Raw genomic sequence first — 12959 nt, 5'->3', positions numbered from 1 at the left:
TTTAATATGCTGTCTAGGTTGGTCATAACTTTTCTTCCAAGGAGCAAGCATCTTTTAATTTTATGGCTGCACTCACCAGATGCAGTGATTTTGGAACCCCCCCAAAATAAAGTGTCTCACTGTTTCCATTGTTTCCCCATCTATTTGCCATGAAGTGATGGGAGTGGAATGCCATGATCTTCATTTTCTGAATGTTGAGTTTTAAGCTTCAGCACTGTGCAAACCAAAAATTTCCAGATGTACAATCTAGGTTTATAAAAGGAGGAGTTTATAACTAGAGATCAAATTGCCAACATTCACTGGATTATAGAGAAAGCAAGGGAATTTCAGAAAAAGCATCTCTTGTTTCATCGACTACACTAAAGCCTTTGACTGTATGGATCATGACAAACTGTGAAAAGCTCTTAGAGAGATGGGCATTGCCAGACCATCTTACCTGTCTCCTGAGAAACCTATATGCGGGTCAAGAAGCAACAGTTAAGAACCCTGTAGGGAACAACTGATTGGTTCAAGATCAAGAAAGGAGTATGACAGGGCTGTCTGCTGTCACCCTGTTTGTTTAGCCTATACTCTGAGCACACCATGAAAAATGCTGGGCTGGGTGAGTTACAAGCCACAATCAAGATAGGCAGGAGATACACAGATGATACCACTTTAATGGCAGAAAGCAAAGAGGAACTAAAGAGCCTCTTGATGAAGGTGAAGGAGAGTGAAAGAGCCAGCTTAAGACTAAATATTAAAAAAGACTAAGATCATGGCATCTGGCCCCATTACTTAATGGCAAATAGAAGGGGGAAAGGTGATAGATTTCTTCTTGGGCTCTAAAATCACTGCAGATGGTGACTGCAGCCATGAAATCAGAAAATGATTGCTTCTTGACAGGGAAGAGATGACAAAACTAGACAGTGTGTTGAAAAGCAGAGATATTACTCTGCCAACAGAGGTCCATATAGTCAGGGCTATGGTCTTCCCAGTGGTCATGTAAGCTTATGAGAGTCTGACCATAAAGAAGGCCGAGTGCCTAAGAACTGATGCCTTCGAAGTGTGGTGCTGGAGAAGACTCCTGAAAGTCCCTTGGACAACAAGGAGATCACACCAGTCAATCTTAAGGGAGATCAACCCTGAATACTCACTGAAAGGACTGATGGTGGAATTGAAGCTCCGGTATTTTGGTCATCTGATGTGAACAGACGACTCATTGGAAAAGTCCCTGATTCTGGGAAAAATTGAGGGCTGGAGGAGAGGAACGTGTCAGAGGATGAAATGGCGGGACAGCCTCACCGATCCAATGAACATGAACTTGGGCAAACTCTGGGAGATGCTGAAGTACAGGGAGGCCTGGCATGCTGTGGTCCATGGGGTCGCAAAGAGCTGGGCATGACTGGGCAACTGAACAACAACCACCACCACCCAGATATCTGGTGTCACACCAGTGTGATGTTAATGTGAAGGCATTTCATGAGAGCAATACTGAGATGCATCGGCTTTGAGCAAAACGGCTAATCCTCCATAACGTGAGGGGAGGCTCATCCAGTCAGTGGGAGGACTTCAGAGCCCCTGAGGAAGAGGGAATTCTGCCTTCCAGCAACCTTCACACAATTGCCTGGGTCTCCAGCATCCTGGTTTACATGTAGATATGGGATCTGCCAGCCTTCACAACCACGTGAGCCAGTTCCTTAAAAGAAAGCTATCTGTCTCTCTCTCTTTTTATCCATCCATCCATTCTGTCCCTTCATCCATCCACCCTATCGGTTCTTTTTCTCTGGAGAACTGAGTAATACAGCTACTCAAGATATTGGCCCAATGACATACATGAGGACCCAACAATGCAGCTGGGAGTCAGAATATCCTCACACAGGGCTATAGCATGGCTACTTTGAAGCAAAGATCTTTAGCATAGTGAACAGTACAGACTTCCCAGTTTCCCCTGGAGGGTTGAGAAGCAATTCACATAGACTCAATATGTGCTGCAAAGTGGGTGCTGGAGAACACACAGAGCCCAAGTCAGGACAGCCTCTGAGATGGCAGGGGAGGAGGTATCACCCCTTTTGTGGTGTGAGAGTGGGGATTAATCCCCACACTGAGCCTTGCCCACTATGTTCTTGCAACCTCCAGCCATCAGTCATCATCCCTTTCCTGGCCCACAGGTTCTCAGTCTACTGAGCCTTCTCCTAGGGCCCCCTGTCCCCCTTCTTCATCCTCAATTTCTCCTTCCTTGACAACTGAGCATTTTCTAGAGAGGCTTCCTTGGCATTCACTTCTTTGCTTCCTGCTCTCTCCTTACTGCCCCCTGCCTCCACACTTCATCTCAAAAGGTTGGTTGGCCTCCACTGCCTTCTCCCATAGTTACTGAGATCTTTCCCCATGTCCAGTCAGTAACCAGAGCTGCTGAACTTATTTTCTTTGGGTCCCAATGCATCACCTTTCCTCCTTCCCCTTTGCCTTCTTTTAATCCCTCCTGATTTCTCAACTGGGTTACCAAAATGCCCTCCAAATGCACCTCCCTCTCAGCAATCCCCTTCCAGGCTGACTTCTAAATAACCTCCCCCAAAATGAAAGCTTAACCCTGTCACTTCTGTTTTTAGAGAAATGCAAATCAAAACTACAAGGAGGTATCACCTCCCACTGACGAGAATGACCATCATCAAGAATATTCTACAAACAGTAAATGCTGGAGGGGATGTGGACAAAAGGGAACCCTCCTACACTGTTGGTGGGAATTTAAATCAGTGCAGCCACTATGGAGAACAGGATGGAGGCTCCTTAAAATACTAAAAATAGAATTACTATATGATCCAGCAATCCCACTCCTGGGCATATATCCAGAAAAAAAAAAACACAATTAAAAAAGGTACATGCACCCCAATGTATAAGTAGCACTATTTACAATAGCCAGAATATGAGAGCAACCTAAATGTCCCTCAATAGAGGAATGGATAAAGAAGACATGGTACATATATAAAATGGAATTTTACTCAGCTATAAAAATGAATGAAACAGTGCCATTTGCAGAGATGTGGGTGGGCCTAGAGATTGTCATACAGAGTAGATACGTCAGAAAGAGAAAAACAAATGTCATATAATATTGCTTATATGTGGAATCTAGGGAAATGGCACAGATGAACTTATTTGCAAAGCAGAAATAGAGACACAGACGTAGAGAACAAACTTACAGATGCCCAGAGGGAAGTAGGGAGTAGGGTAAATGGGGTGATTAGGATTGACTTATTGACACTGTGTATAAAATAGATAACTAACGAGAACCTACTGTATAGCTCAGGGAGCTCTACTCAGTGCTCTGTGGTGACCTAGATGGGAAGGAAATCCGAAAGAGAGGGGATAGAAGTATACCTAGGACTGGTTCACTTTGTTGTAAAGCAGAAACTGACACAACATTGTAAAGCAACTATACTCCAGTAAAAATTAATTTAAAAAGAAAGTTGGTCCAGGAAAATCCAAGCCCCTCAGCACCTGGTCCCCCTCCTCTGGCCTCACCACTGAGCACCGACTCCCACCCCTGACTTTGGAGGCAGCTGAATAACCAGCTGCCTGCAAAGTCAGACTACATGCCCTTCCCCAAGGCACTAGCGGTCGGCTGCCTGAGCCCTGTTAATCCTTCATCCTGGTCTCCCACTTCCCTTTTGCTCCATCAAGTCCCTCCTGGTGTGACTCAACATGCAGCTTGGGGTGGTGAATCCTCCAGCACCTCAGGGTCCCTGGATGTGAAGAATCTCAAGCCCCATCCCAGACAGACCGAATCAGAATCTGCACCTTACTGTGATCTCCAGAAGATGCGTGTGTGCTGTGCTTAGTCACTCAGTCAAGTCCAACTCTGCAACTCCATGGACTGTAGCCCTTCAGGCTCCTCTGTCCATGAGGATTCTTCAGGCAAGACTGGAGTGGATTGCCATGCTCTCCTCCAGAAGATCTTCCCAACCCAAGGGTCAAACCCAGGTCTCCTGCATTGCGGGTGGATTCTTTACCATCTGAGCCACCTGGGAAGACCCCAGATGCATATGCATATTAAAATTTGAAAATCACTCCTCCCACGTCCAATGTGAGTGAGTGGCAAGGGAAAGAATGTACCAATCCCTGAGATTATGTCCATGTTTTGGAGAGAAGGGGAGCAATGAAGATATTTGCAAAGAAATGACATAGAAATGGATGCCAATGTTGAAAGTGTCTGTCATATACACAGAAGTTTCACAACACTTAAGTAGCTATTAGTTATGTGGAGAAAATAATGTCAACCAAAAAGTAAGAAGGGAAAACAATGAATGTAATAGATGGTAGGGTTTGAGAGAGATTTTGTGATTTAAAAGAAGAAATTTGGGGAAATGTAGGTGACACTAGTGGTAAAGAACCCACCTGCAAAGCAGGTGACGTAAGAGGATAATTTGATCCCTGGGTTGAGAAGATCCCCTGGAAAATGAAATGGCAGCCCACTCCAGTATTCTTGCCTGGAGAATTCCATGGACAGAGGAGCCTGGCAGGCTACAGTCCATGGGTCGCAACTTGACTGAAGTTGCTCCAGTAACTGAAGCAACTTAGCACAGAATAGCATGGAAGAGATAGTTCAGAAATGTGTGCAACTGATTTCCAAAAATATTTGTACAAGCATTTTGGGTATTATATACATGAATGGTACATACTGTTAAATATCATGAATTGCACTTTTAGAAACATTTAGAAATTAATCTCTGTACTTGGGTTTATAGGTATAAATCCAAACTTTAGAACATGAATATAAAATGTCCCCATTTCCAGCTATCAGTCTTGATAAAAAAGCATCATGATATTGTGTATAGGTTTTTGTGTTTGAAATGTCCTCTGAGTCTCCCAGTACTACTGACAAAGTTCTGTTTTTCCAAGGCTGCTTCCAGTGCATAGTCCTGCTTCTCACACCATATGGATGGCAAGTGGGCTGCATCCCAGGTGAGCATGGCAACAGGAGCCACGCACAGGTGGCTGCTGTGAGGCTTTCTTTGGAAGCTCTTGAATTTATAATTTGCTCCAAATTATTTTCCCTGAAGAGAATTTATGCTAAGTGGGCAGAGGGCTTGAGTACTTACCGAAGTATCACCCACAAGCACCCTGGGGGATCATCCAAAGAAAGGGCTTGGGGAAAAAGTTTCTAAGGTATCTCTGGAACTTACAAAAAAGCATGGCTGATAAAAAAGATTATTTTGAATGATGTAATATTTTGTTTATCTCTGGAAGGGAAGAGATTTAACCAAGTGATCAGTTTCCATCACCAATGATGAGTCAAGTACTCTGTGATGTGATACCCTGCAGATGACATGAACACTCACCTCGGGATTCCTGCCTGAAACATATCACTGATGAAAATACCAGATATACCTGAATTAAGAGGAATTCCACAGAACTGGTCTGAATCCTTCAAGAACATCAGTGTCATGAAAGACCAAGGCTGAGGAGCTGTCCCTAACTGAAGGAGACTGTGAGGCTTGAGAACTAAATATAAGAGCTAATCCTGAATCAAACATTGCGTCAGGGAACATGACAAAGAGCACCATTGGGTCAACTAATAAAATTTGCTTATGAACTGCAGATTAGGTAACACTGTATCAGTGCTAAATTTGCTATACTTTATCATTGTACCATGGCTCTGTGCAAGAACCCCCTTATTCTTAGGAAGTGCACCCTGAAATCTTCAGAGGTAAAGCAAAACCATGTCTGCAATTTACCTTCAAATGGTCCAGTAAAAACAAAAGTATGTATGTGTAGAAAGAAAGCATTAGGACAAATAAAATTACCAACCAATGATTCTGGGTGAGGAATGTATCAGTTCACTTTGTACTGTTCTTGCACCTCTTCTGTAAGTTTGAAATCATTCCAAAGTCAGTCTTTCAACAGATTTTTTTTTTTAATGCATAAAAGCATCTCAGTTGGATTTAGTAGGATGCATTTGGGATCATTCCATGATCACGCTAGTTCTACACAAAATTAATTCACTGGTAGAAAACAATGAATTAAAGCCTTCACACACACTGCAATAAATCTCCCTTGGACCAGCTCAAAATTCAGACCACATAGGAATGTCAGCAGCCAAATGCTCCCTTCTTCAATTCAGAACATCCCTGGGTCAGGACCTACTGAGGACTTCCTTGGTTCCTCACTGAGTGTTTCAGATGGATATACAATTAATTGTCACACAGACAACTCCTGATGAACAGATGTCTGGCGCCAGAGGCAAAGCAATATTCTAGGGCAGTGGCAAGGAGCCTCTCTCCTAGTAGCGAACAGGAGTCACAGTGTATCTGAGCTAGTGTGGTCGTTTTATACCAGGGAAGCTTCTTGTCACACTCAATATTGAAATGCTGGATGACTACAGAGAGGATTTGCTGTGGGGTTATGCAGAAGGACCTCAGGAAATAGTTGTTCATTTGAATATATGCTTACACACTCTCCACTTGATTCTCATGGCAACTCTACAAAATATTCAGTTCAGTTCAGTTTAGTTCAGTTCAGTCGCTCAGTCATGTCCGACTCTTTGAGACCCCATGAATCGCAGCATGCCAGGCCTCCCTGTTCATCACCATCTCCCGGAGTTCACATATTCAGGACAGATAAAAACATTCCCATTTTAGGAATGAAAAAACCCACATTGGGAAATCATGCAACTTGTTCAACACTCAGACAGTAATGGGGAGAAAACCTTGAATTTGAACTGGGATATCCTTACTCTGTTGATCAGTCTATGGGGTTTTAAGGACTGGTTATAGATTTACCTCATTTAACAGACTGAGAGTTTTCTCAGGTGTTGGAAGCCAAGCATATGGCTATGCTCTTTAGGTTAAACTCTAGGATATATAAGTGGTTCTAAGGACTAAGCCACACACCTCCTGTGTAAAATTGGAATAATACTCACCTATATAGATATCACTGTGGAAATCCAATATGAATTACAAAACATTTTGATAGGTTGAAAAGAATGACAAAATTGATTATTTGTAGTGTTACTATTAAATGAAAAGTAGAAAAGAAAGTGAAAGTGTTAGTCACTCAGTCGTGTCTGACTCTTTGCGACCCCATGGGCTATAGCCCGCCAGGCTTCTCTGTCCATGAAATTCTCCAGGCAAGAATACTGGAGCGGGAGGCCATTCCCTTCTCCAGAGGATCTTCTCAAGCCAGAAATTGAACCCAGGTCTCCTGCATTGGCAGGCGGATTCTTTACCATTTAAACCACCAAGGAAGCCCATTACTATAAACAGTGCTCTCTAAGTCGTATGTTAAAAGAGCTCAGCCTTTTCCAGGATGACTCAGAAAAGCTAACGATCCGTGAAAGTGAAAAGTGAAAGTTAGTCTCACAGTTGTGGCCAACTCTTTGCGATCCTGTGGACTATACCCCACCAGGCTCCCCTATCCATGGAATTCTCCAGGCAAGAGTACCGGAGTGTGTTGCCATTTCCCTCTCCATAAGGATCCGTACCTCCTCCTTTTTCGGTAGCTTTGGCAGCTTTGGCGGATTCGGCGGTCTGGACCCTATCGGCAGGGCTGCCTTGCTCTGTCGGAGGAGGATGGCCCGTTTGGAGTTTCTTTGGCTGGTGTCTTCGTAATCCCCCATGTGCCAGGCAATAAAACCACGACTGGAGCTTCCTTCCACATCCATAATAGAAGGGTTGGGTTGCCTAAACAGAAACAGATTGGTTTGTCCTCACACAGGAAAGATGTTAGAAATAAGGCTACCAGTTTTCAAATGCTTGAGAGTCATCTGCTTCTGTTGTGATTGTGGTGATTTCTAGCCACAGAGCTTGAAAAGCTAAGGCCCCCAAGCCCTGAGCTCACATCCTGAGAAGTTTCAAGACTCTGCCCCTCCACTCCTCCAGGGAACTACCTTCCCAGGTAGACACTTATCTAGGAAGGTTGTTGATCACTTTACCCGGGAACCATGACTGCTCCTGGCATCCTTCCAAGCCTAACAAGCCAGATTCTGGGAAGCTGGGGGTGAGCCAGGCCTTGAGTTCTCCCGCCAGACATTCCGGCTGGGTCTGAGACCTCGGGAACTCAGGGAAATGCCAGCTTGGTGATGGCAGACTGGCTTTGGACAATGTGTCACAACAGAGATCCTGGCTTCATTCTCCTTTCCTGATCCAACACCCCTAAACTAGAATATTATCTGAGGACTGCTTTCCCATGGTAAAGGGCCAGGTCTAGGGGCAAAGACAAGAGGATCATAGGATAAGGACTCGCCATTGGCTTCCCTGGTAGTTCAGATGGTAAAGGACCAGGCTGCCAATGCAGGAAACTTAGGTTCAATCCCTCATTGGGACGATGCCCTGGAGAAGGAAATGGCAACCCACTCCAATGCTCTTGCCTGGGGAATTCCAGGGATAGAGGACACTGGAGGGCTACAGTCTATGGGGTCACAAAGAGTCCAATGTGGCTGAGCAAATAACACTCTCATTTGGAAGAAAGTTGGGACTTCTTACCCCCAAATCCCTCCCACCAGGCGCCCAGGGCCTCTTGGCCACTGCAAAGCTCCCTTCCTAGACCCTGAGTCTTCCAGCTTCCTCAGTTCTTTGGATCAAGGTTCAGGGCAGATCTGTGCAACCCTCACTCCTTGCAAGTCCAACACTAGGGAAGTAACTTGAAGACAACTAAAGACAGGTGGGTTCTAGAACTTGTGGGAGTTGGGGACAGGAGGAGAGGCAGCACTGAGCGGAGCTGAGTGGAGGGGGCGTGGGCAGTTCGGGGCCCACCAGACCCCTCCTTCTTCTCCACAACCATAGAGACCCTGTCACTCTCTTGCAAGCCAGCCCCCAGACACCCCATTGCTAGTAGGATGGAGGTCCACTCTACAAGTCCAGCACACAAAGGGAAGCGGTTGCTGTCTGTTTCTTCTTTTAATGCTCTTCCCTCGGGGCCCCCAGGCCCCTCTCACTGGACGTTTTCTTCGCTCTGAGACCCCTGTGCTCCCAGCCGCCCCCACCTTCACCAGCTCAGGGGAGGACTCACCTCCAGACCTCTGGCCATGGCCCCCACTTTTCCTTCTCCCTGTGACCACCCTCTCCTTCAGAGACAAATGGCAGCTACTCCATGACAACACCTCTTCTCTGAAGACTTCCTTCACCCCTTGTTGTTGTTCAGTCACTAAGTTATGTCAGACAGTTTGTGACCCCATGGACTGTAGCATGCCAGGCCTCCCTGTCCATCACCAACTCCCAGAGCTTGCTCAAACTCATGTTCATTGAGTCAATGATGCCATTCAACCATCTCGTCCTCTGTCATCTCCGTCTCCTCCTGCCTTCAATATTTCCTGGGATAATGGTCTTTTCTAATGAGTCCACTCCTTGCATCAGGTGGCCAAAGTGTTGGAGCTTCAGCTTCAGCATCAGTCCTTCCAATGAAGATTCAGGGTGGATTTCCTTTAGGATTGACTGGTTTGATCTTCTTGCTGTCCAAGTGACTCTCAGGAGTCTTCTCCAGCACCACACTTCAAAAGCATCAGTTCTTTGGCCCTCAGCCTTCTTTATGGTCCAACTCTCACATCCATACATGACTACTGGAAAAACTTTGACAGACCTTTGTTGGCAAAGTGATGTCTCTGCTTTTTAATATGCTGTCTACATTTGTCATAGCTTTTCTTCCAAGGAGTAAGCGTCTTTTAATTTTGTGGCTTCAGTCACCATCTGCAGTGACTTTGTAGCCCAAGAAAATGAAATCTGTCACTGTTTCCACTTTTGTCCCATCTATTTGCTGTGAAGCACTGGGACCGGATGCCATGATCTTAGTTTTTTTGTTTGTTTTTTTTTAACTGTTTTCCTCCTTTGGTAGCACATTGTATTTGACTTATCTGATGGAAGCTGGTAGAATATACTTATTAATAAATTGCTAGTGCAGCAGGTTCTCCTCCTCCCATTTTGGGACTCCTTAAAGAACCCAGAAGTGCCTCCTTAATCACTGCCTCCCAGGCCCATTACCCTCCTGAAGTATGGCTGGCTCGGGGGCTCTGTGATGGATGAGCGGGGAGGGGATCAGAGCTGAGTTCCTTTAAGGCCTGACCCTTCTGTATCTGCTTCCCTCCTATCAGGGCAGGTGTGCAGGCATGGATCCTGCACTCTCCTGTGTCTGAGTTTTCTTATTCACGACTACAGAGTAATTGCCAGGGACAATTTCAGGAAAGCGTAATGGGAAAGAGAGCCACTGGTTAGAATGTCTGGAATAGGCATTGTTTACTGTTTCCACTAGCTTGATTCACGATTCCTAGGAAAACCATTTCATGCAAATGTGCCACATTTCCCTAAAACTAATATGTTACAGAAGGAATGACATAGAAGAGCTTAGAAAAGACAACTCCTTGCGTGTCCTTAGTCTTCATTCAAGTGCTAAAATGTTTTATAATCTGTTTTAAATTCAGACAGTCCTATGGCCCTGAATCTCACATTATCAGGAACAATAGAAAATTAAAAATTAACTGTAAGTCAAAGACTTTAGAGATCTTATACATACAATTGCCACATCAACTATGGAAATTTACACACACTATAATGGAACTTACAAATGAGCCACAAAAGTCAAGAGCTGATGAAAGAGGAGAAGTTTTGGCTCATGAAAGGTTTGAAGTATGAATGTCAGGCCATCAGTAATGATTTGGTGTTAGTTACAAATGCACAATGGCAGCAAACACTCACACACACACACACAGACACATACACACACAACTGTCCTCAAATAATGCAAATATTCTTAGTGTAACATTCTATTAATTATGTTAAGTAGACCCCTAAGGCTCAGGTCTTTTTCTTTTTAAATAAATTCAAGCTTATAGAAAGATGGAGGCACACTATAAAGGCTTCTTTTCCTAAGTAATTTGAAAGTACATTATTGACATAATACCCATTATTCCCAACTATTGGGTTGGCCAAAAATTTCCTTCAGTTTATAAGATGTTATGAAAAACTGTGAAAAAGCTTTTTGGCCAACTCAGTACTTACATGTGTAATTCCTGCAAACAAAGACATTCTATATAACTTCAATATAATCATCAAAATTAGAGGAAATTAAGCAACAAACTAAGATAAGCAACAAAATAAAAAAATAAACAAGTAGGACTACATCAAAATTAAAAAGCTTTTGTACTGCAAAGGAAACCATCAATGAAGTGAAAACACAACTTATGTAATGGGGAAAAATATTTGCAAACCAGATATCTGATAAAGGGCTAATGTCCAAAATACATAAAAAACTCAATAGCAAAATTAAAAAAAAAAAAAAACGCCAATTTTTAAATGGGCACAGGATCTAGACATTTTCTTCTTTAGAGATACATGACTGGCCAAGACACACATGAGAAGATATTCAACATCACTAATCATTAGGGAAATGCAAATTAAAACTACAGTAAGATATCACCTCACACCTGTCAAAATGGCCATCATCAAAAAGACAAGAAATAACGAATGTTGGTGAGGATGTAGAGTAAAGGGAACTCTTGAACACTGTTGGCAGGAATGTGAATTGGTGTAGCCACTATGGAAACAAGTATAGAGGATCCTCAAAATGATTAAAAACAGAACTGCCGTAAGCTCTGGCAATTCCACTTCTGGGAGTATATCTAAAGGGAAAAAAACACTAAATTGAAAAGATGCTTGCCCCCCAATGTTTACAGCAGCATTATTTATAATAGCCAAGGAAACAACCCAAGTGTCTGTCAGTGGATAAATGGATAAAGGTGTTGTGATATACACATATATAATGCATATTCAGTTCAGTTCAGTTTCTCAGTCGCCTCCAACTCTTTGTGATCGCATGGACTGCAGCACACCAGGCCTCCCATCACCAGCTCCCTGAGATTACTCAAACTCATGTCCATTGAGTCGGTAATGCCATCCAACCATCTCATCTTCTATCATCCCCTTCTCCTCCCGCCTTCAGTCTTTCCCAGCATCAGGATCTTTCCCAACGAGTCAGTTCTTCACATCAGGTGGCCAAAGTATTGGACTTTCAGCTTCAGCATCAGTCCTTCCAATGAATATCCATAATAATGCATATTAGTCATTAAAAAAACAACAATAACAAGGAAATCCTACCACTTTTGACAAGATGGATGAAGCTTAAGGGTATTATACTAAGTGATATAAGTCAGACAGACAAATACTGTATGCTCTCACTTGTTTGTGGAATCTCAAAACAGTAAAAAACAAAACTCATCAAATTCAAAGGAAAAAAGAGTTCGGATTTATGGTTACCAGATGCAGGGCACAAGGGAATGAGAAACTGGATGAACATGGTCAAAAGGTGTAAACTTTTAGTTGTAAGATAAGTACATGCTAGGGGTGTGATGTACAACATGACGACTCCGGTTAGCACTGATGTATGAGAAACACAAACTGATCTTAAGCGTTCTCATCACAGGAGAAATGTTTTTCTTTTCTTTCCATTGTATCCATATGAAATGATGGATGTTAACTAAACCTATCATAGCAATCATTTCACAAAGTGTGTTAACCAGTCCACCGTGCTCTACCCCCTTAAATTTATACAGTAACGCATGTCAATTATTTCCCAATATACCTGGTGTGGGGATTCGAGGAAATCAGAGAATTAACATTTGTATTACTACTACCTAATTCTCAGACACCATTCAGATTTTGCCAATTATCCCAAAAGGATTCAGGTCAGAATCGCACTCTTGTTTTCTTATTTCTTCAGTCCCCTTCAATCTGGAACAATTTCTCAATCTTCTTGCAACTTCCACTCAGCCTTGATCCTTCTGAAGAACACTGGCCAATGGGTTTATCTTATGTTTCCTCTTGTAGATCTAGGTTTTGCATCTTTTGACAGGAGTAACTCAGAATGGCAACGGTGTGACTTGTCCTGTTACGGGTGAGGTTCTCTTAAGTCACTGATCAGTGGTATCTGTCAGGCTTCCCTCTCGTAAAATTACTTTTCCTGTTTGTTATGAGTGGTTTATGGGAAAACACTTCGAAATTCTG

At 43.4% G+C, this 12959-nt stretch overlaps 1 protein-coding gene across 1 annotated transcript in view; it reads right to left on the bottom strand.

Moving 5' to 3' along the window:
* The window catches only part of CUNH4orf45 (chromosome unknown C4orf45 homolog), a 128641-nt gene that overhangs the window by 5778 nt on the left and 109904 nt on the right, over positions 1-12959 (bottom strand). The window contains exon 4 of the mRNA XM_040251279.1: positions 7454-7652. Within this exon, the coding sequence (XP_040107213.1) occupies positions 7454-7652 (199 nt within the window). The remainder of the gene's footprint in view (positions 1-7453; positions 7653-12959) is intronic.

Source organism: Oryx dammah, unplaced genomic scaffold (genome assembly GCF_014754425.2).
Source record: "Oryx dammah isolate SB20612 unplaced genomic scaffold, SCBI_Odam_1.1 HiC_scaffold_12, whole genome shotgun sequence".
Lineage (NCBI taxonomy): Eukaryota > Metazoa > Chordata > Mammalia > Artiodactyla > Bovidae > Oryx > Oryx dammah.
This window is presented reverse-complemented; position numbering and strand designations above follow the sequence as displayed.